We start from the raw sequence: 25,663 nt of genomic DNA on the forward strand, positions 1-25,663 counted from the left end.
TGAGCTAACCGGCAGTGATTTAGTTTCACTTTAGACCCGGCGTTCAACTTTGAACGCCACGTCTAAAGGGATAATAGCGAGCAGCCCCGCAATCAATGCCACGCTATTAGCCATGGGTCCCGGCCATTGTTAGAGGCTGGGCCCGAACCGCTATGACTCAGGACGTACAGGTATGCCCTGGGTCCTTAACAGGTTAAGGACCAAGGACTTAACGGTAAGTCCTGAGTTTTTTCCCTTTCTATAATGCGGGGCCACGGTGTGCGGGTCGGGCCCGGCCTCTAACAATGGCCGGGACCCTGGCTAATATATATAGTAAATGTAAGTAGCCGTATTAGTCCAGTGATGCAGATGCAAATCATAAAATGTTGCAGTATCTTGTAATACCTTTTTTATTGGACTAATAGCATTTTGTAGAGACAAGCTTTCGGGATTCCTCCCTTTATCAAGTCCAAAGCAAATCTAAGCTCACAAGTAGAAGACACAGGTTACGTCTCACAAAATATGCAGTGGATGTGCAGGGGATATATTTGTGAGATGTAACCTGTGTCTTCTACTTGTGAGCTTAGATTTGCTTTGGACTTGATAAAGGGAGGAATCCCGAAAGCTTGTCTCTACAAAATGCTGTTGGTCCAATAAAAAAGGTATTACAAGATACTGCAACATTTTATGATTTGCATCTATATATATATATTACTGAATGTAAAAGAATACTCTGTAATCCTCAAGGTGATAGTTTGATAAGTATAGTGGTAATAGGACAGTTGTTGCCATGATACACAAAGATAACAGGGTCAGTTCTCCTCCTTTTACAAAATCTCTACAGAAAAAGAGTGTCTTGTATGGGATTTAACTTCACATGTGTTTAATAAGATGTTTTATCCTTTAGAAATTGGCTACATAGACTGTAGGTATTTAGGGATTTTTACTGTTCTGAAAGGCTTAAAAATAGTTATTATAGTAAAGGTACCTTTAAACCTTTAAGATTTATAAACATGAATAAGCCTAACATCAACTGAATATAATTTTGACTGCAATTAATACTGGTAGGCTATATCTATGTGTATATAAAAGCAGGGACTATTACAGTCAGTTATAATAGTCAGATATATTTTTCTTGCTGGGAAAATAATATACGAACTAATGTCATGTTTTAGTCAAGTTTTGAAACTGCAACCATTGAGATTACAGCTCAAATTCATTATGGTTAATTTGGCTGAGCTTCTGTGCAAGGCACAGTCTACGGATAATTTAAAGTATTTTTCTTATTTCAAACAAACTCTCTAAAGTATACCTGTTATTAGCAAAAAACTTTTTATACAATGTAGATAATACCGTTATATGTAGATTTGTTATATACAGTACATTGGTTCATTTTTTTTATATATTATAAAAATGCTGGCCCTACACCTATTGCCTCTGTGAGGAGACCAAATACAGGAAATGAGGGCGGGACAAGCATGGTTCTGTGTAGGCCCCTGGTTTACCAGCCATCCCCAGTGGTCAAATTCCCTGTGATCAGACACTTATCCACTATTCTGTGGAAAGGGGATAAGTTTATATGTACATGCGTTCCCTATTAAATATAAAGGACTATATAAACACAAATACATAGAAGCTGATGTGAAAATGGTAAGTATCTAGCAAGACTTGTGTATATATAATATGGACATGAAACCTGCTACTAAACAGCTTCTCAAACTCTTTTGAATAAGTCATTTTCTGTATACGACGCTAAGTGTCTCTCTCTGCTGATTGGCCAAGAGAGATCTTAAGGCTAATATTGCAGCTTTCTCCAAGAACATGTGTTGATATCCTAGCTACATGATTCCTCTCAGCCACTAACCCCATTAGGCATTATTTAAATAGGCAATGTAATATCAGATCATCAATGCTGTGCAATTGTCCAAAAGTAGACCATTTATTTTCTGTGTCCATACATCTTGCTAAATACCAGAGATTAAAAGTTGAGCTGCTCAGTAATTTTAGCCAGATGGATATGCTAATTAAAATATATTTAGTAATATAAAGTATATAGAAATATCATATCAAACATGTTTTCTTGTTACTAGATGTTGCTGTGCTTTTCTTCTGTTTTAGGTGAAAAAAGTTTCTGTGTGATAAGCCATTATCTTTTCCCAACAACCCATAATCTTGCACTGTGTGTGTCCTCAAGTTTCGGATCTTCATCACACTATGCCTTCAGGCAAAAATACAGATATTACCTAGGAGCATAACCATTCTGTACTAGGCAGTTATCACTCCAAACTGTCTGTAGAAGCCAGAAAAACAAGCAGAAAATAAGATTTTTATCGCTGTTATAAATATTTTAATAAATGATTGTAGTGTTGGATGAAAATCTTGTAGGGTACACAATAAAAGTGTAAAAGTGAAAACGTTAGTGTACTCTAGTTTTATGTTTATTATGCAGGATATATAAAAAGCTTCAAATAAGTAAAATAATTGTTAAAGGCTTACATTTAAAATGTATATGCCTGTTTTTGTCATACAATGTCCTGTTGAAAGGTACATCAAATGTGCACAATTTTTTTGCAATTTATTTTCTAACACAGAAAGTTAAAAGCATGCCAGCCACCGTCTTCCCTTAGCCTGGTATACAAAATGGCATTATTAGAAAATACAGTTGCATTTAAAATTATTCAACCTCAATTGTTCATCAGGTTTATTTGTAAAAATTGCTAACTTTAAAGGGGTATTCCAGGAAATAACTTTTTTTTTTTATATCAACTGGCTCCAGAAAGTCAAACAGATTTGTAAATTACTTCTATTAAAAAATCTTAATCCTTTCAATAATTATCAGCTGCTGAAGTTGAGTTGTTGCTTTCTGTCTGGCAACAGTGCTCTCTGCTGACATCTCTTCTTGTCTCGGGAACTGTACAGTAGAGTAGAAGAGGTTTGCTATGGGGATTTGCTTCTAAACTGGGCGGTTCCCGAGACACGTGTCATCAGAGAGCACTTAGACAGAAAAGAGCAACTTAACTTCATCAGCTCATAAATACTGAAAGAATTAAGATTTTTTAATAGAAGTAATTTACAAATCTGTTTAACTTTCTGGAGCCAGTATATATATATATATATATATATATATATATATATATATATATATTTTTATATATATATATATATATATATATATATATATATATATATATAAAGTTTTTTCCTGGATAACCCCTTTAAGCTGTTTAACCCCTTAAGAGTTTTTCCGTTTTTGCACTTTTGTTTTTTCCTCCTCACTTTTTAAAAATTATAACCCTTTCAATTTTGCACCTACAGTCTCATATGATGGCTTTTTTTTTTGCGCCACCAATTCTACTTTGTAAATGACATGACTAATTTTACCCAAAAATCTATGGCAAAACAAAAAAAAATCATTGTGCGACAAAATTAAAAAACAAAACAAAACAGCATTTTGTAAATTTGGGGGCTTTCATTTCTATACAGTGCATTTTTCAGTAAAAATTACACCTTCTCTTTATTCGGCAGGTTCACATGATTAACATGATACCCTACATACATAGATGTCATGTCTGTAGTGGTCTGTGTTCACACACAGCTATTGCATTGCTTGTGTGTGAACAGTTGTATCTTCCCTGGTTAGGGAATAGTTAAATGTCTTTGGCTGTTTCAGCCCAGGCTCTGTTAGCCTATAGCATTTTGGGTGTGTCTATTTAATGTTAGCCCAGGCTAGCCTCTGGTTGCTGGTGATTACAGATAACTTCTTTGTACCCTGTCTTGCTAACATGTTGGACATGCGGCTAATGGAGGCTGGGTGAAACTCTCTTTGTTTGAGCTTTTATATCTACTATATCTGTTTTAACATGCATTTTGTATTTTCTAGTTTTAGCCATGTTTTGGCATGCTCTTAGCAGATTTTAAGCTGTGTTTGTTTAGTCGGTTTTAGGATTTATATATCCATTCTGTTATGTGTCTGTTCACAATGTGTATTCTCTTGTATCCATTTATGTGAAGTTCTGTGTTTTATATTTCTGTTTTCCTGCTGGGCCAGCATCCTGACCACACTGCGGTGTGTGTGCCACTGGTCAGCAGTCTATTTGGATTTATTATTTATGGCTATTCCTATAGTGGAGTGAAGTGTCCAGTTTGTGTTTCCAGTGTGAACAGTATCCTATATTTATATCCTGCGGAGTCTGCTTAAACTCATCCGTATTCTTGCCTTGTATTCAGTGTGAACAGTGTTCTATATCATATCCTGTGTATCTAGATATCCCTGTTACCTGTCCATAGAGAATCCGGGGAATTGAGAATTAGTACAAGATATCTCCATCCTCCAAGGTGGACTCTGGGAGATTGTGTTCTAGTATCAAGACATTCCTGTTTCTACTGGAGGGTATCTGGGGGATTGCGATAATTCCTGTTTAGCTATATATCCCTGTTTCTGGTCCATAGACTTGGAGTCTATTGGACCTTGTGGGGGTTTATGCTATATTCCTGTCTGTTCCTGAAGTCTGTTGACTTATTCGTTTTTCTGTCTGGTGTTTTGAGCTCTATTTGTTATAAGTTCTTGTATTCTGATCTCTTGAGTTTTATACATGTCTACTGATCTATAGTGACATCTGTTCATGACCACAGATCTATAGAGTCCTCTGTTCATGACCACTGAGTCCTCTGTTCATGTCCGACGATCTTTAGTGTCCTCTGTTCATGTCCGCTGATGGTGTCCTCTGTGCTGCTCACTGATCTGTGTCCTCTGAACTTATATACTATATACTATTTTCCTGTTAGTTTTCTGGTTGGTGACCGACTATTTATTAGTGTGTGTTTTTATTAGGCCCCAGCCCTTTAGTTCAGGGAGGGACCGGTGCCCAGTTTTCAACTCACCATTTAGGGTAAGTGGGCAAGTAGGCAGGGAGAGCCTGACAATTGTTACGCCGAGCGCTCCGGGTCCCCGCTCCTCCCCGGAGCGCTCGCAACATCCTCGCATTTGCAGCGCCCCGGTCAGACCTGCTGACCGGGTGCGCTGCAATACCTCTCTCAGCCGGGATGCGATTCGCGATGCGGGAGGCGCCCGCTCGCGATGCGCATCCCGGCTTCCATACCTGACTCGCTCTCCGTCGGTCTTGTCCCGGCGCGCGCGGCCCCACTCCTTAGGGCGCGCGCGCGCCGGGTCTCTGCAATTTAAAGGGCCACTGCGCCACTGATTGGCGCAGCTGGCTTAATAAGTGTGTTCACCTGTGCACTCCCTATTTATACCTCACTTCCCCTGCACTCCCTCGCCGGATCTTGTTGCCATTGTGCCAGTGAAAGCGTTTCCTTGTGTGTTCCTAGCCTGTGTTCCAGACCTCCTGCCGTTGCCCCTGACTACGATCCTTGCTGCCTGCCCTGACCTTCTGCTACGTCCGACCTTGCTCTTGTCTACTCCCTTGTACCGCGCCTATCTTCAGCAGTCAGAGAGGTTGAGCCGTTGCTGGTGGATACGACCTGGTTGCTACCGCCGCTGCAAGACCATCCCGCTTTGCGGCGGGCTCTGGTGAATACCAGTAGCAACTTAGAACCGGTCCACCAGCACGGTCCACGCCAATCCCTTTCTGGCACAGAGGATCCACCTCCAGCCAGCCGAATCGTGACAGTAGATCCGGCCATGGATCCCGCTGAAGTCCCACTGCCAGTTGTCGCCGACCTCACCACGGTGGTCGCCCAGCAGTCGCAACAGATAGCGCAACAAGGCCACCAGCTGTCTCAACTGACCGTGATGCTACAGCAGCTACTACCACAGCTTCAGCAATCATCTCCTCCGCCAGCTCCTGCACCTCCTCCGCAGCGAGTGGCCGCTTCCGGCCTACGATTATCCTTGCCGGATAAATTTGATGGGGACTCTAAGTTTTGCCGTGGCTTTCTTTCGCAATGTTCCCTGCACTTGGAGATGATGTCGGACCAGTTTCCTACTGAAAGGTCTAAGGTGGCTTTCGTAGTCAGCCTTCTGTCTGGGAAAGCTCTGTCATGGGCCACACCGCTCTGGGACCGCAATGACCCCGTCACTGCCTCTGTACACTCCTTCTTCACGGAGATTCGAAGTGTCTTTGAGGAACCTGCCCGAGCCTCTTCTGCTGAGACTGCCCTGCTGAACCTGGTCCAGGGTAATTCTTCTGTTGGCGAGTACGCCATCCAATTCCGTACTCTTGCCTCCGAATTATCCTGGAATAATGAGGCCCTCTGCGCGACCTTTAAAAAAGGCCTATCCAGCAACATTAAAGATGTGCTGGCCGCACGAGAAATTCCTGCTAACCTGCATGAACTTATTCATCTGGCCACCCGCATTGACATGCGTTTTTCCGAAAGGCGTCAGGAGCTCCGCCAGGATATGGACTTTGTTCGCACGAGGCGTTTTTTCTCCCCGGCTCCTCTCTCCTCTGGTCCTCTGCAATCCGTTCCTGTGCCTCCCGCCGTGGAGGCTATGCAAGTTGAGCGGTCTCGCTTGACACCTTAAGAGAGGACACGACGCCGCATGGAGAATCTGTGCCTGTACTGTGCCGGTACCGAACACTTCTTGAAGGATTGTCCTATCCGTCCTCCCCGCCTGGAAAGACATACGCTGACTCCGCACAAAGGTGAGACAGTTCTTGATGTCAACTCTGCTTCTCCACGCCTTACTGTGCCTGTGCGGATATCTTCCTCTACCTTCTCCTTCTCTACTATGGCCTTCTTGGATTCCGGATCTGCAGGAAATTTTATTTTGGCCTCTCTCATCAACAGGTTCAACATCCCGGTGACCAGTCTCGCCAGACCCCTCTACATCAATTCTGTTAACAATGAAAGATTGGACTGTACCGTGCGTTACCGCACGGAACCTCTCCTAATGTGCATCGGACCTCATCACGAAAAAATTGAATTTTTGGTCCTCTCCAACTGCACTTCCGAAATTCTTCTTGGATTACCGTGGCTTCAACGCCATTCCCCAACCCTTGATTGGTCCACAGGAGAATTCAAGAACTGGGGTACTTCTTGTTTCAAGGACTGTCTTAAACCGGTTCCCAGTACTCCCTGCCGTGACCCTGTGGTTCCCCCTGTAACCGGTCTTCCTAAGGCTTATATGGACTATGCTGACGTGTTTTGCAAAAAGCAAGCTGAGACTTTACCTCCTCACAGGCCTTATGACTGTCCTATTGACCTCCTCCCGGGTACTACTCCACCCCGGGGCAGAATCTATCCTCTGTCTGCTCCAGAGACTCTTGCCATGTCAGAGTACATCCAGGAAAATTCAAAAAAGGGCTTTATCCGCAAATCCTCCTCTCCTGCCGGAGCTGGATTTCTTTTTGTGTCCAAAAAAGATGGCTCCCTACGTCCTTGCATTGATTACCGCGGACTTAATAAAATCACGGTAAAGAACCGCTACCCCCTACCTCTTATCTCGGAACTCTTTGATCGCCTACAAGGTGCCCACATCTTTACCAAACTGGACTTAAGAGGTGCTTATAATCTCATCCGCATCAGGGAGGGGGACGAATGGAAGACTGCATTTAACACCAGAGATGGACACTTTGAGTATCTGGTCATGCCCTTTGGCCTGTGCAACGCCCCTGCCGTCTTCCAAGACTTTGTTAATGAAATTTTTCGTGATCTCTTATATTCCTGTGTTGTGGTTTATCTGGACGATATTCTGATTTTTTCTGCCAACTTAGAAGAACACCGCCAGCATGTCCGCATGGTTCTTCAGAGACTTCGAGACAATCAACTTTATGCCAAAATGGAGAAATGTCTGTTTGAATGTCAATCTCTTCCTTTCCTAGGATACTTGGTCTCTGGCCAGGGACTACAAATGGACCCAGATAAACTCTCTGCCGTCTTAGATTGGCCACGCCCCTCCGGACTCCGTGCTATCCAACGTTTTTTGGGGTTCGCCAATTATTACAGACAATTTATTCCACATTTTTCCACCATTGTGGCTCCTATCGTGGCTTTAACCAAGAAAAATGCCAATCCCAAGTCCTGGTCTCCCCAAGCGGAAGACGCATTTAAACGTCTCAAGTCTGCCTTTTCTTCTGCTCCCGTGCTCTCCAGACCTGACCCATCTAAACCCTTCCTATTGGAGGTAGATGCCTCCTCAGTGGGAGCTGGAGCTGTCCTTCTACAAAAAAATTCTTCCGGGCATGCTGTTACTTGTGGTTTTTTTTCTAGGACCTTCTCTCCGGCGGAGAGAAACTACTCCATCGGGGATCAAGAACTACTGGCCATTAAATTGGCGCTTGAGGAATGGAGGCATCTGCTGGAGGGATCAAAATTTCCAGTTATCATATACACCGATCACAAGAATCTCTCCTATCTCCAGTCTGCCCAACGGCTGAACCCTCGCCAGGCCAGGTGGTCGTTGTTCTTTGCCCGTTTTAACTTTGAAATTCACTTTCGCCTTGCCGACAAGAACATTAGGGCCGATGCCCTCTCTCGTTCCTCGGATGTCTCGGAAGTAGAGCTCTTTCCGCAACACATCATTCCTCCTGACTGTCTGATCTCCACTTCTCCAGCCTCCATCAGGCAAACTCCTCCAGGGAAGACCTTCGTTTCTCCATGCCAGCGTCTCGGGATTCTCAAATGGGGACACTCCTCCGACCTCGCAGGCCATGCGGGCATCAAAAAATCCTTGCAACTCATCTCTCGTTTCTATTGGTGGCCGACTCTGGAGACGGATGTTGTTGATTTTGTGCGGGCCTGTACTGTCTGTGCCCGGGATAAGACTCCTCGCCAGAAGCCTGCTGGTCTCCTTCATCCTCTGCCTGTCCCCGAACAGCCTTGGTCACTGATTGGTATGGACTTTATTACAGACTTACCCCCATCCCGTGGCAACACTGTTGTTTGGGTGGTCGTTGATCGATTTTCCAAGATGGCACATTTTATTCCTCTTCCTGGTCTTCCTTCAGCGCCTCAGTTGGCAAAACAATTTTTTGTACACATTTTTCGTCTTCACGGTTTGCCCACGCAGATCGTCTCGGATAGAGGCGTCCAATTCGTGTCTAAATTCTGGAGGGCCCTCTGTAAACAGCTCAAGATTAAATTAAACTTCTCTTCTTCTTATCATCCCCAATCCAATGGGCAAGTAGAAAGAATTAATCAGGTCCTGGGTGACTATTTACGGCATTTTGTTTCCTCCCGCCAGGATGACTGGGCAGATCTTCTACCATGGGCCGAATTCTCATACAACTTCAGAGTCTCCGAATCTTCTGCTAAGTCCCCATTTTTCGTGGTGTACGGCCGTCACCCTCTTCCCCCCCTCCCTACTCCCTTGCCCTCTGGTTTGCCCGCTGTGGATGAAGTGACTCGTGATCTTTTCACCATATGGAAAGAGACCCAAAATTCTCTTTTACAGGCTTCATCCCGCATGAAAGGTTTGCCGATAAGAAAAGAAGAACTCCCCCCATTTTTGCTCCCGGAGACAAGGTATGGCTCTCCGCTAAATATGTCCGCTTTCGTGTCCCCAGTTACAAACTGGGACCACGCTATCTTGGTCCTTTCAAAGTCTTGTGCCAGATTAACCCTGTCTCTTACAAACTCCTTCTTCCTCCTTCTCTTCGTATTCCCAATGCCTTCCATGTCTCTCTCCTTAAACCACTGATCATTAACCGCTTCTCTCCCAAACTTGTTTCTCCCACTCCTGTTTCCGGTTCTTCTGACGTCTTCTCCGTGAAGGATATTCTGGCCTCCAAGACGGTCAGAGGGAAAAAAAATTTCTTGGTGGATTGGGAAGGCTGTGGTCCAGAAGAGAGATCCTGGGAACCTGAGGACAACATCCTAGACAAAAGTCTTGTCCTCAGGTTCTCAGGCTCCAAGAAGAGGGGGAGACCCAAGGGGGGGGGTACTGTTACGCCGAGCGCTCTGGGTCCCCGCTCCTCCCCGGAGCGCTCGCAACATCCTCGCATTTGCAGCGCCCCGGTCAGACCTGCTGACCGGGTGCGCTGCAATACCTCTCTCAGCCGGGATGCGATTCGCGAAGCGGGAGGCGCCCGCTCGCGATGCGCATCCCGGCTCCCGTACCTGACTCGCTCTCCGTCGGTCTTGTCCCGGCGCGCGCGGCCCCGCTCCTTAGGGCGCGCGCGCGCCGGGTCTCTGCAATTTAAAGGGCCACTGCGCCACTGATTGGCGCAGCTGGCTTAATTAGTGTGTTCACCTGTGCACTCCCTATTTATACCTCACTTCCCCTGCACTCCCTCGCCGGATCTTGTTGCCATTGTGCCAGTGAAAGCGTTTCCTTGTGTGTTCCTAGCCTGTGTTCCAGACCTCCTGCCGCTGCCCCTGACTACGATCCTTGCTGCCTGCTCTGACCTTCTGCTACGTCCGACCTTGCTCTTGTCTACTCCCTTGTACCACGCCTATCTTCAGCAGTCAGAGAGGTTGAGCCGTTGCTGGTGGATACGACCTGGTTGCTACCGCCGCTGCAAGACCATCCCGCTTTGCGGCGGGCTCTGGTGAATACCAGTAGCAACTTAGAACCGGTCCACCAGCACGGTCCACGCCAATCCCTCTCTGGCACAGAGGATCCACCTCCAGCCAGCCGAATCGTGACAACAATAGGTTTGATTTTGTCTTACTTCTGGAAAAAAATCAAAACTACATGCATGAAAATTAACCCCTAAAACTGACCCCTATAACTGTTTTATTTTTCCGCAAACGGGGATGTATATTTTTTGTGCCATGATCTGAAGTTTTTATCGGTACCATTTTTGTTTTGATCAGACTTTTTGATCACTTTTTATTCATTTTTTTATGGTACAAAAAGTGATCAAAAATAAGCTTTTTTGGACTTTGAAATTTGTTTTACATGTACGCCATTGACCGTGCAATTTAATTAATTATATATTTTTATAGTTCGGAAATTTACGCACGTGGCGATACCACATATGTTTATATTTATTTTCTTTTACAATGTTTTTTTTTAAATGGGAAAAGGGGGGTAATTCAAATTTTTATTAGGGAAGTGGTTAAATCTTTATTAACTTTTTTTCCACTTTTTTTTTACAATGTTATAGCGCCCATAGGAGGCTATAACATGCAGTGCATTGATTGCAGGCAATGCTATGCCATAGCATTGCATTGATCAGTGTTTTTGGCGGTCGATTGCTCAAGCCTGGATCTCATGTGTTATATCGCTGGAGCAGGCGCAGGGCATACAGGTACATCCTTAAGAGGTTAACAAGTAAATAAATAAACAAAAATCATTTTACAGTACTTTTACATGCTTTTACAGGATTAGAAACTATATAATCTCTTTTGGACATATATCCTACTAAGGCTGGGTTCACATCACATTTTATGCCGACCGTATGTAATTCATTTCAATGAGCCGAACAGAGTGAAACGCTGACTTTGGGCGGCTCATTTTTGCCCCGTGTGCAGTTTTCCACCAGACCTAAGGAATCTTAGCCCACTTCTCCTGGGCTATGGTCTCCAGTTCCCTAATATCCTTGGGTTTCTGTTCTGCAACCGTCTTCTTTAAATGGTTAATCCATTGGACAACAATTTTTTTTTTTTAAATCAACTGGTGGCAGAAAGACTTGTAAATTACTTCTATTTAAAAAATCTTAATCCTTACAGTACTGTCAGGAACTGTCCAGAGCAGGAGTCCCTCTCCCTCTCTTGCTCTGGACAATTTCTGACATGGACAGAGGTGTCTGCAGAAAGCACTGTGGTCAGGCAGAAAATAAATTCAAAAAGAAAATAATTTCCTCTGGAGCATACAGATAAGTACTGGAAGGATTAAGATTTTTTTAATAGAAGTAATTTACAAATCTGTAAAGTAAAATAAAGTTTACACAAAGGCTTGTTTCTTATCACTATTGCTTTGCTTGAGCTACTATTTTTGCTTACTATTTATTATATACTGAAGTTCATAAAAATAAAATTAAGTAAATGCTTAACGTGGACAGAGACGATTGACTGCATTCCAAGCTCATATTAAATTAAATGATTTCAACCTTGTTCCTTTAGAAAAAAGACCTCATGTAATGCCTATTCTTCAAGTTTTTCTTATCAAAAACTTACTTGTTGTTAAAAGATTATCTTAACCCCTTAAGGACCAGGCCATTTTACACCTTAGGACCGGAGTGTTTTTTGAACATCTGACCACTGTCACTTTAAACATTAATAACTCTGGGATGCTTTTACCTATCATTCTGATTCCGAGATTGTTTTTTCGTGACATATTCTACTTTATGTTATTGGTAAAATTTTGTCGATACTTGCATCGATTCTTAGTGAAAAATTCCAAAATTTGATGAAAAAATTTAAAATTTTGCATTTTTCTAACTTTGAAGCTCTCTGCTTGTAAGGAAAATCGATATTCCAAATAAAAAAAAAATTTATTCACAAATACAATATGTCTACTTTATGTTTGCATCAAAAATTGACATGATTTTACTTTTGGAAGACACCAGAGGGCTTCAAAGTTCAGCAGCAATTTTCCAATTTTTCACAAAATTTTCAAACTCACTATTTTTCAGGGATCAGTTCAGGTTTGAAGTAGATTTGAAGGGTCTTCATATTAGAAATACCCCCCAAATGACCCCATTATAAAAACTGCACCCCCCAAAGTATTCAAAATGACATTCAGTCAGCGTTTTAACCCTTTAGGTGTTTCACAGGAATAGCAGCAAAGTGAAGGAGAAAATTCACAATCTTCATTTTTTACACTTGCATGTTCTTGTAGACCTAATTTTTTTATTTTTACAAGGGGTATAAGGAGAAATTTATATTATATTTGTAGCCCAATTTCTCTCGAGTAAGCACATACCTCATATGTCTATGTAAATTGTACGGCGGGCGCAGTAGAGGGCTCAGAAGGTAAGGAGTGACAAGGGGATTTTGGAGAGTACTTTTTTCTGAAATGGTTTTTGGGGGGGCATGTTGCATTTAGGAAGCCCCTATGGTACCAGAACAGCAAAAAATCCATTTTAGAAACTAGACCCCTTGGGGAACGTAACAAGGGGTAAAGTGAACCTTAATACCCCACAGGTGTGTCATGACTTTTGCATATTTAAAAAAATACATATTTTTTTTCACTAAAATGTGTGTTTCCCCCCAAATTTCACATTTTTCAAGGGTTAATAGCAGAAAATACCCCCCAACATTTGTAACCCCATATCTTCTGAGTATGAAGGTACCCCAAGAGTGGACCTGAAGTGCACTACGGGCGAACTACAATGCTCAGAAGAGAAGGAGTCATATTTGGCTTTTGGAGAGCAAATTTTGGTCGGGGGGGCATGTCGCATTTAGGAAGCCCCTATGGTGCCACAACAGCAAAAAAAAACCTCACATGGCATACCATTTTGGAAACTAGACCCCTTGAGGAACGTAACAAGGAATAAAGTGAGCCTTAATACCCCACAGGGGTTTCACGACTTTTGCATATGTAAAAAAAATATATATATTTTTCACTAAAATGTGTGTCCCCCCAAATTTCACATTTTTGCAAGGGTTAATAGCAGAAAAGACCCCCAAAATTTGTAACCCCATCTCTTCTGAGTATGAAGGTACCCCATAAGTGGACCTGAAGTGCACTACGGGTGAACTACAATGCTCAGAAGAGAAGGAGTCATATTTGGCTTTTGGAGAGCGAATTTTGCTCGGGGGGCATGTTGCATTTGGGAAGCCCCTATGGTGCCAGAACAGCAAAATAACCCCAACATGGCATACCATTTTGGAAACTAGACCCCTTGAGGAATGTAACAAGGGGTACAGTGAGCATTTACCCCCCACTGGTGTCTGTCAGATCTTTGGAACAGTGGGCTGTACAAAATGTTTAATTTGCACAGCCCACTGTTCCAAAGATCCTTCAGACACCTGTGGGTGTAAATTCTCACTGCACCCCTCATTAGATTCCGTGAGGGGTGTAGTTTGCAAAATAGGGTCAAATTTTTTTTTTTTTTTTTTTTTGCGTTTGTCAAAACCGCTGTAACAATCAGCCACCCCTGTGCAAATCACCTCAAATGTACATGGTGCACTCTCCCTTCTGGGCCTTGTTGTGCGCCCCCAGAGCACTTTGCGCCCACTTATGGGGTATCTCCGTAGTCGGGAGAAGTTGCATTACAAATTGTGTGGGGCTTTTTTCCCTTTTACTTCTTGTCAAAATGAACAGTATAGGGCAACACCAGCGTGTTAGTGTAAAAAAATTATTTTTTTACACTAACATGCTGTTGTAGACCCAAACTTCACCTATTCATAAGGGGTTAAAGGAGAAAAAGCCCCCCAAAATTTGTTAGGCAATTTCTCCCGAGTACAGCGATACCCCATATGTGACCCTAAACTGTTGCCTTGAAATACGACAGGGCTCCAAAGTGAGAGCGCCATGTGCATTTGAGGCCTGAATTAGGGATTTGCATAGGGGTGGACATAGGGGTATTCTACGCCAGTGATTCCCAAACAGGGTGCCTCCAGCTGTTGCAAAACTCCCAGCATGCTTGGACAGTCAACGGCTGTCCAGCAATACTGGGAGATGTTGTTTTTCAACAGCTGGAGGCTCCATTTTGGAAACAGTGGCGTAACAGACGTTTTTCATTTTTATTGGGAGGGGAGGGGGGCTGTGTAGGGGTATGTGTATATGTAGTGTTTTTTACTTTTTATTTTATTTTGTGTTAGTGTAGTGTTTTTAGGGTACAGTCACACGGGCGGGGGATTACAATGAGTTTCTCGCTGCGAGTTTGAGCTGCTGCACAAAATTTGCTGAATCGCAAACTTGCAGCCTGATACTCACTGTAAGCCCCCTGCCCATGTGAATGTACCCTGTACATTCACAGGGGGGGACCTCCAGCTGTTGCAAAACTACAACTCCCAGCATGCACAGTTTATCAGTGCATGCTGGTAGTTGTAGTTTTGCAACAGCTGGAGGCACACGGGTTGGGAAGCACTGAGTTAGGAAACAGACAATGTTTCCCAACCAGTGTGCCTCCAGTTGTTGCAAAATCACAACTCCCAGCATTCTCAGGCATGCTTGAAGTAGTAGTTCGGCAACATCTTTAGATCCAGATGTTGCTGAACTACAACTCCCAGCATGCTTGGAGTTGTAGTTTTGCAACATCTGGAGGACTACAGTTTGCAGACCACTAATACAGTGGTTCCCAATCTGTGCCCTTCCAGATGTTGCAAAACTACAACTCCCAGTATGCCAAAACTGTCCAGGCATGATGGGAGTTGTAGTTCTGCAACATCTGAAGGGCCAGATGTTACAGAACTACAACTCCCAGCATGCCTGGACAGTTAGGGCATGCTGAGGATGTGTAGTTTTGCAACATCTGGAAGGGCACAGTGGTCTCCAAACTGTGGACCTCCAGATGTTGCAAAACTGCAACTCCCAGCATGCCCAGACGCCAAGGGCTGTCTGGGCATACTGGGAGTTGTAGTATACAGGGTCCCAATACAGCAATGCATGTCGCTTTACGGCGACGTGCATTGCTGTAAAGGGCCCGACTGCGGCTGAAGATCAACTCACCTGTCGCCGCTTCAGCCGTCTCCGTCGCCGGGATCCGGGTCTTCAGGGATGAGGTAAGTACCGGGGACGGTCTCCAGCACTCCCCCGTCCCCCGCCGCGTCCTCCGGTCTTCCTCCCATCCTCTCCGGACTTCAAGGAAGTAACCGCCCCCCCCCCCCCTTGCGATTGGTCGGTTAATTAACCGACGGATCGCAGGGGATCGGAGGAGGTGGCAGGCTTGCCACCTCGTTCATATACTCCAGCATGGTCCTGGCTGTCTGTGACAGCCGGGATCATGCAAAATTACCGGGCAGTCGGGTCCCAGAGACCCGATCAGCCCGGTATCGCTGCAGATCGCAAGGGCGATTTCCCTTGTGATTTGCGTCGATCGCCGACATGGGGGGCCTACATGGCCCCCCTCTGCGTTTGCCCTGGATGCCTGCTAAAGGATTTCAGCAGGCATCCGCTTCCGATCTCTGCCCGGCGAGCGCTAGAGACCGGAAATACAACAGGGTGTTCTCTAACGTCCTTGGGCATTAAAGCCCAGGTAGCGGGGACGTTAGAGAACGTCCTATGTCCTTAAGAGGTTAAAGGGCCACATGCATTTATAGACACAATATAAAGTACATGTATGATAAACCTTAATTCCATAGAAGAAAAAATGATTTAATAAAAACTAGCAAAAATAATAGTCATATGTACACTATAACTGCAAATAAATTAGACACACCTTATGATCTTCTATCTGACGTTTTATATCTTCCAAGTCAGGGCCAAGAATTTCAGCCTCCATCTTCCTTGTTCTCGCCTCTGTTTGTGAAAGCCAGTCATTTAACTGTTGAAGTTGTTGATTCTGAAGGTCCATCAGTGTTTTGTGCAAACTACAATAAATCAGAAATTAAACTTTAGATATCCAATGAATTGAACAAGACAAATGCTTAAAAATAAATGCACAGAATTATAGGGATTCTTAGAATTACAGCATGCATTTGCTCTGGGATGACCATTACAAGCTGAGAAAATTTTAATGGAGACTATGGAGAAGAAGTAATTTGTTCTGAAGACCTTAAAATTTCAACAAATTTGGAAAAAAAAAACATAATCCATCTAGATAAAACATTCTTACATATAAAATGCAGTTATAGCTGCTGAAAAACTGCAGAGTACGTGGAGGACAGTAGTCTCATCAGGGTTATGTATATTATATTACACACTGGCCCTCATTTACTGAGTGCTGGGCTTTTACTAGTGGGAAATGTTGTTTCTGACTTGTAGGATTCCTCTCTATTTACTATGGGGATACATAGATTTACAAGTCAGGAACATGTTCGAACCAGTTATTTCTAGATGATAATGTCCAGCCATTTACTCACAGCATTTTCTGTAAATTCAATAATAAATAGGAGGGCTGTGAACCACACCTCTTTTCAAACATGCCACACCCCCTTTATGACAGATCACACCGCTTTTTGGGCTTTTTACAATGCAATGTATGGTTTGTCGGATTTTACTGGTGCACACTGTTATTCACTGGGGCAGACATGTCGCAGACACTATGGGCCAACATAACTTGAAATAACCGACAAAAACTATTTGGCTTTAGCTTAGTAAATGAGGGCCATTATCTACAGTAATGGTGTACTGGAGCCACCCTGACCTGGCACAGGTAGATAGTAGAACAGTACCTGAGATACAGGAAGATGTTCAAGGAGATAAAAATACAGTATATGTCATACAGGTACATTAGATACACAGTTCATGTAGAACCGCAGAAAAGCAAAGTAATAACTGCAGAAGTGGCAGCTAGTAGTACAGTACATGTAGTACAGGTAGTGTAGTGTGGACAGTGCATGTAGTGTTAGCTCGGTTTCCCACTTGACATATTGTATACCATGAAAACTACGTAGATTAAGTTAACTATTAACTTTTTTTTCTGTGTGCGATACAGTGCATAATAAAAACAAAAAAAAACTCTCTATGCATAGTATGGAAGTATCTATGCCATAATAACCAATTTAGGCTATGCCTATCAATTTCCTGTTGTGTTTCAAAAACTATGCCTAGTAAATACTATTTTCTGCAAAGTCAAGTTAAGTAAGTAAAATGAATTATCTGTTGGAAACAAATTATTTACTTTGTCCTAAGGTGTTTTACCCTTTATAACTTTCTTCTGGTTTGCCTGTTCTAAATTCAAACAATTGTGCAGAACTGTGCTGTCATCTGCTGTAACACTGCCTTAGGCTGTGAACGTACAGCTGCTTTTCCTTCTTATCCAGAGCCTGGTTGAAAATGACTGACAACGTAAAGATGAATTTGCTAAAGTATATCTACTGTGGATTTATGGCCTTAGTTTTGCTAATGAAAAGCTCGGAAATAATAGATCACTGAATCAAAACATATGAATAAATAAAAACATCACTGATCTTTCTGAAAGCATTTTATACTTGGTATCAATCATGCAACATGTCGTTCATACCAATCTTTAGGTAAGAAACTTTTATGACTAAACCTATACCAGTTTTATAAGTTGCTATTGTTCGCAAATTATTAAATTCAATTGTGTAAAAATCATGGCATGAACATATAGTACATTGTTCTATCAAAAGTATTAGAAAGTATTACTCCTCGCCTTCTAATAGATATAAATATTTTATTTTTCCATCTAAATTCCAGTATGAGGGCTTGTTTTTTTGCATCACCAATCATTATTGTAATGACATCACTTGTTTTACCTTAAAATGTACAGTGAAACAAATAAAAAAAATAAAAATAAAAAAAAACATTTTGCTAATTTTTGGGGCTTCCATTTCTACCCAGTGCACCTTTTGGTAACATTGACACATTATATTTATTCTGTTGGTCCATATGATTAAAATGATGGCCAATTTACAGAGGATTTGTTTTATTTTACTACTTTTAAAAAATTAAACTTTTTTAATGAAATTTTAATTAGTATGCTGGAAATTGTCCCATTCTGACTATTATACCTTTTTATTTTTCCACATACAGGGATGTCTGAGGGCTCCTTTCTTGTGCCATGATCTGTGGTTTTTATTGGGACAATTTTTTTTTTTTAATAGCACCTTTTTATCATTTTTTATTCAGTTTTTGCTAGTATATGAAGTGAACAAAAATATGCATTTCTCATCTTTGGAATTATTATTACACTTGCCCTTTAATCGTGTGGTTTAATTATCATTATATTTCAATAGTGAAGACATTTGTGCACACGGCAATACCACACATGTGTAAGTTTTAGTTTTTTTACATTATTTTATTAGAAAAATGGGAAAATGGTGATTTAAACTTTTATTAGGGAAGGGGTTAATGCATATTTATTACTATTTTAAATCTTTCTTTACACTTTTTTAGCCCCTATAGGGAACTATAACATGCAAGCTTTAGATTGCATACACTGATCAATGTTGCTCCATAGAACAGCATTGATCAGTGTTGTCGGTGCTCTATTGCTCCAACCTGCCATTGCTGACTGGAGCTTTGGAGCACCAATCCGACGGTAAGGAGGATGGTAAGAGACCTCTCGCCATCCTCTCAGCTAATTGGGATGCCACAATGTTACTGTGACAGTCCCGATTAGCCCACTGAGCTAGCCAGGAATGGTATTTACTGCATTTAGATGCCATGATCCTGATTGGCGATGTCCAGCATTAGCCACGGGTCTATTACCAGGTATGACGTGGGCTCAGCTTCTGAATGCGACTCATACACCGGAGGCCCGCAGTGGATGTAAATATATGTCTATTTGCAGGAATGGGTTTCGTTCTGTTTTTTTTTATATCGAGCCCAAAGTTCCTGAATGGACATAAAGACTCAAAACTACTCACATTCCTATGCAGAGGGAGAGAAGTGCAACGTTACCTGGTATGTTGATCATGCAACTTGTACTGTGTGACCAAGCAAAACACTGTATAATCTCCTGGCAGCTGCTACAGAAAGTGTCCAAGAGGTAGGCTTTTCTCAGAAGGTGCCCTCAACTCTGTATTGAGAGCTTCATCAGCCTTTCCCATTTAGTATAATTGACAATTCTAGTGTCTTTTTGTCTCCTGGTTGTGAGAATTCTAGTGTATTGTTGTCTCCTGATTGTTAGAGATGTCATTCATAGCTGAGAAATCTGAAAAGACCCCCATACCTCACCCCCCCCCCTCCCTGCACGGATACTTGCTATACTAAGAGCCAGAATATTTCACAAATAAAATGCAATATTATTACAATGGGGCTATCAAAATACTATCAGATTTCCTTAGAGGGATGTTAAGATACAGTACGGCATTAAATTTAAAAAAAAAACTTTCAGTAAGCTCCTCCTAGTGGTGGTAATAAAATATAGATAGTAACATATAGATATGTAAAAAACAACATCATAGAAAACTTAAAAAAATATGGTTAACATAAAAATTGATTTAATCTGTTGCAGGCGCAGGGTGTACAGGTACGCCCTCGCACATGAGTCCTTAAGGACGCAGGGCATACCAGTACACCCTGGTCCCGTTATTGGCAATTAAAACCTGCTCACGGGCTGAACCTCCAACCTATCCAGATCCATTTGTAACAGTGCACTGTCCTCTATAGTGTTTACTGCTTTACAGAGTTTAGTATCATCTGCAAAGATTGCTACTTTACTATTCAACCCCTCTACAAGGTCATTAATAAATATATTAAAAAGAACAGGACCCAAGACTCACCCCTGTGGCACCCAACTAGTAACAGTCACCCAATCAGAATAAGTACCATTAATACCCACTCTCTGTTTCCTATCCCTGAGCCAGTTACTTACCCACTTACACACATTCTCCCCCTAGCCCAATTCTTCTAATTTTATGTACCAATCTTTTATGTGGTACCATGTCAAATGCTTTGAAAAAATTCCCTTTAAGGCTAAGGTTAATATGAGGGTGTGTTTCCACATTCAGCTTTTCCTTAAATGGAGGAGGCATGAAAAAAGGACTTATCCTGTTTTAATATTTCTTTATGGGTTCCAAAATGAATCTAAAAGCATAAACATACAAACATACACTTACTGTTTGCCTCTTTCACTTAAAGTATTTTAGTCAGTACTTTTAGCCAAGCATTAATATGAAATAATATCCACCTTTTTATGTGTTTTGAACCCACTCATGGTTTAACCCCTTAACGACCAAGGACATAAATGTACATCCTGGTGCAGCGGTACTTCGTGCACCAGGACAAACATTTATGTCCTGTACATGACCGTGAGCATCGGAGCGATGCGCGGGTCATGCACAGCAGGTCCCAGCTGCTGATGGCAGCCAGGGACCCTCTGGTAATGGCCGACATCCACGATCGCTCGGATGTCTGCCATTAACCCCTCAGAGGTCATGATCAATACAGATCACGGCATCTGTGGAAGTGCGGCTACATTTTAGGCTGATCTGATCGTCCACGGCACGGCCGCAGGGATCAGATCAGCTAACATGGCGGACGGAGGTCCCCTCACCTGCCTCCGGCACCTTCCCAACGTCTTCTGCTCTGATCTGCCTTACAGCAGACCAGAGCAGAAGATGGCCGATAATACTGATCAGTGCTATGCCTTATGCATAGCACTGAACAGTATTAGCAATCAAGTGATTGCTATAAATAGTCCCCTATGGGGACATGAAAAGAAGTAAATAAAAAAGTTTAAACAAATTGAAAAATCCCTTCTCTCAATAAAAATATAAATAGTTTATTTTTCCCAGGGGGCAGGGAGTGACATCATGAGGGGGTGGGGCTATGACATTACGAGCTTAAGGCAACGGCTTCAGCGTTCGGAACAGTTTGTTCCAAACACTGAGCAGCGGAGTACTCTTTAAGGTTAAAATGGGCTTGGTCCTTAAGAGGTTAAATATATTTATAAAGAATGCCAGGATGCATTGTTTTTTGATTTTCAACATAAATAATGAATTTTAATTCTTCTACTTGCATGCACGCTACGATCAGGTGTAAGTTGGTAGAGGTGCCACCGGCCGGGGCATGCTCCCACTGCAATCCACGCTCCTTCCTAGAGACCGGACCCTTCATGAAGTAACACCCTGGGAAACAACATTAAAAGAAGTAACCCGCTACATCCAGGAGTCAATTCAGCAAGAACCACTTGCAACCTCTGGAACACCACTTCAGGGAGCCCACGTATCTGCAGAGCGGTACCTCCCTCACTGCAATACACAGCGATCGCGCTGTAACAGCATTGCTGTGGGATCATTACACTTACACCGCAACCACCAATTTTTTTCAGCAACCATACTATTTACAGGTCAGTTTATAACTTGTGTGTATAATACAGCGCTTACTATTCAATTATTTTTCATTAATTTACAAAATCTGTTCAACTTTCTGGCACCAGTTGATTTAAAAAAAAGGTTTTCCAGTGGAGTACCCCTTTAAAGCAGAAGTACCATTGGGAAAAACGGATCCTCTATTCTTTGAAGTTTTAAGTTTTAGATCGTGGGGGATGGGGGGTGGGTCTGACCCCGGGAGCAGCAGGTCATGACTTTCGCAAATATATCTCTATGGGAGAGCTGTTCACTTTGTGCGGGGGTCGTGACGTTCCACTCCCAGCGAGAGCTGGGTCTTTGTACAGGAGATTGTGGGGGGTCCCAGTGGTCAGACCCCCCCATGATCTGAAACCTATCCTAATTTAACCAAATGAGTGATATATGGGGATGCAGTCCCAAAAATGTTGATTTAACCATATCCAGTGATTAATGAGATTAACAAATTAACTAACAAACGAGATGTTGAATTAAAAAAAAAAAATGCCACAGCAGTTTTTAAGCAAAAATCAGAAATGGATCCAGTAGGAAGAATTGAAAAGCCTTTCTTTATATTTCCCATTCCTTTTGAATACACTTCTGGCTTTGTCTCAAAAACTGCATTGGTAGTATTCCCCAAAAAACCCCAGAAAAAAACCTGTGTGGAATCTTAGCCTTATACTGTATATCAGAGTTGCATAACTATTGCTGCTCACGTGAGCTATCATTATTGATATTTGGGGCTTCTCCACATGAAGCCCCAAAGTTACATTTATTTCACACTATTCTGGTTCTATGATGACAATCACTCATGAGTCACTGAAATTTCTGAAGAGAATTTGTAATTATAAATGTATATTTGATTTAGATCATATTTTAAGTACCATATATAACTCATTAAAACAAAAATATGTTTGCCTCTTCTTTTTTGTGGCTTCTATTGTTTGGGGTTAATTGTGAGGTTGTTTTATTGGTGAATGGAGGAGACATCCATATGTTTATGTATTTTCTTGTGTTTGGAAAAAAATAAATTTTTTTGATTAATTAGAAAATGTCCTAAACATAAATAGCTATCCTCTATTACTGTGGTTTGTTCTAAGTTTTTCAAATTACAAAATAGAATGTATCATACTACCCCTAAGACTTTGATCATACACTATTCTAAATAGATAAAAGCATAGCAAGTGGAACGTGCAGGTATCAGTTAAAGGAATAACATAAACCATGATGCTCCAATGCAATGTTCCATATTTAAAGATATATGTGTAGAACTTTTAAACGTGTTAAACACAAGGTATAATTATTATTTTTTTATAATTATTAAATTAATCAAATGTCTATTATTTTGCACTGGGCCACTGCCCCCATCAGGCCAATTTGGTGGATGTGAATATCAGCTAATTCTTACCCTTTTATTCTGGTCCATATGTAGAGGATGGAAACATCAACTAATGCTTACCATTTTATTCTGGTCCATATTTAGTATATGTCAACCTTAGCTAAAGCTTACCATTGTATTTTAATCCATTTGATTAAATATTCTAGTGCTCTTTTGATTTGGTTACCAGGGGCAGAACTACAAAAAGTACCGATGTTCTCAAGCCCTAATGCTTTAGATCAGTGGTTCTTAACCTGGGTTAAATTGAACCCCAGGGGTTCGGTGAGTCAGTCCCGGGGGTTCGGCGGGGGATGTCTCAACAGGACAGGCAAACCAAGCAATTGCTTGGGGCCCCGAGCAGAACCGGTGTTTGCCCGTCCTGTAGCGATGGGGAAATTCCCCCCATCACTATTAACTCCCTGCGGCCCCGCGTTAAGTGTAAAAACACAGGGCCGCCGGGACATAGCGCATGTCGGGACGTCAATGACGTCCCGTGCGTGAGCCCAAAGAAACGAAGGCGTCGAGGACCGAAGGATAGAGAAAGAGGAAGACGCACGCTGGCCAGCTTGGTAAGTGACCAGCGACACGTCCTCTTCGGTGCTCCGACCACCGGTCCCAGGACCTACTGCTATAGCCGGAGCGGTGGTCGGAGCTCTGAAGTGGGCAGTACACAGGCATATAGCCTCCAGCCATACACTGTATATGGCTGGAGGCTGTATGTCTGCGGGGGAACACTGCCTACATCAGTGGTCTTCAACCTGTGGACCTCCAGATGTTGCAAAACTACAACTTCCAGCATGCCCGGACAGCAAACGGCGGTCCGGGCATGCTGGGAGTTGTAGTTTTGCAACATCTGGAGGTCCGCAGGTTGAAGACCACTGGCCTACATAATGTGGGGGAACACTGCCTGCTTAATGTGGGGAAACACTGCCTGCCTAATGTGGGGGAACTCTGCCAGCCTAATGTGGGGGAACACTGCCTGCCTAATGTGTATGGAACACTGCCTGCCTAATGTGAGGGAACTCTGCCAGCCTAATGTGGGGGAACACTGCCTGCCTAATGTGGCACTTGCCAAGGTAAAGCCGCGCATTTCTGAACTGATCTCTGAAAGACAACAACAGAAGTCACACTGATTTGCAGTAAATATTCATAATGTTTTTATGTGGAAATCATGTTTTCATGGTTTTGTTCATTTTGTGCACCTATGTATAAATATATGCTTAAATATATACCTCCTATGTTTTGAATTTGAAAAAATCATATTGTTCCAATTAAGAACGGGTTCAGTAAATGCACATATGAAACTGGTGGGGTTCAGTACCTCCAACAAGGTTAAGAACCACTGCTTTAGATTATTTAAATGCTCCTGAGAAGACACCACTGTTATAAATGGTAAATAATATTTGTGGGGCCCTGCTACATATTTTGTATTAGGGCTCAAAAGCTTCTAGTTATGATTCTTCTTGTTACCTTGTGGTTTCGGAAATGTCTGAACACTGATTCATAAAGGAAATTAGCTCACATTCACTTGCTGATCATTTACATGGTAAATATTTCTCAAAGGACTAACTAATGCTAGAAAAGGTCCATTTACTATCCCCCAACTCTCCATATTTACAAATATAAAGAAAAACAAGCATGATTCAAAGCAATCTGGACTTGGTTATTATCTTTGCTCCAAAGACTTAGAGACAGTTTGCTAGTTGTTCAGTGAAGATGCCAGAGTGTATAAAGAGAAATTCCACACAAAATCATGTTGCCTTAAGCTGCAGTACAGAAAAGGACTAATGCAAAACTGCCACATCCTGCTCAATCAACCATGATCTGACATGCCCTGTTCATCTGGGATCAGTACCCTTCAAAGTAGTAACAGAGAATATATAAACCTGCCAAATTATCTAGTGGCTGACAGATTGATATAAACAGAACCTATCATGCATGCAGGGCAACAAGGACATCTTTTACAACCTGCTGCATATGTCCTGTTTTATATATAGAAATTCAGAAGGGATACAGCACCAAATAGCTGAGGACTCAAGCTGGTAGATGGAGCAAGGTTTTATTTGCCAAATAAAACCTTGCTCCATCTACCAGCTTGAGTCCTCAGCTATTTGGTGCTGTATCCCTTCTGAATTTCTGCATGCTTTTCCGGGTTGGCATTCCCGGATGATCACCTGCACATGCTGATCTGATCGGTGCTGTCTCCCCCATCATCCACTGTTTTATATATATATATATATATATATATATATATATATATATATATATATATATAGAGAGAGAGATATACACAGTATATATGTATGTATGTATGTATGTATACACAGTGGGGCAAAAAAAGTATTTAGTCAGCCACCAATTATGCAAGTTCTCCCACTCAAAAAGATGAGAAAAGCCTGTCATTTTCATCATAGGTATACCTCAACTATACCTCAACTATGAGAGACATAATGAGAAAAAAAAATCCATAAAATCACATGTCTGATTTTATCTGCAAATTATGGTGGAAAAAAGTATTTGGTCAATAACAAAAGTTCATCTCAATACTTTGTTATATGTTATATATGGCAATGACAGAGGTCAAACGTT

The 25,663-nt window shown here is 42.1% G+C and overlaps 1 protein-coding gene across 2 annotated transcripts in view; it reads right to left on the minus strand.

Moving 5' to 3' along the window:
• DMD (dystrophin) overlaps positions 1 to 25,663 on the minus strand; it is a 2,642,350-nt gene that overhangs the window by 1,879,836 nt on the left and 736,851 nt on the right. For both annotated transcript variants that reach the window (XM_056556147.1, XM_056556148.1), the window contains exon 12: positions 16,158 to 16,308. In XM_056556147.1, the coding sequence (XP_056412122.1) occupies positions 16,158 to 16,308 (151 nt within the window). The remainder of the gene's footprint in view (positions 1 to 16,157; positions 16,309 to 25,663) is intronic.

This window comes from Hyla sarda, chromosome 2 (genome assembly GCF_029499605.1).
Source record: "Hyla sarda isolate aHylSar1 chromosome 2, aHylSar1.hap1, whole genome shotgun sequence".
Classification (NCBI taxonomy): domain Eukaryota; kingdom Metazoa; phylum Chordata; class Amphibia; order Anura; family Hylidae; genus Hyla; species Hyla sarda.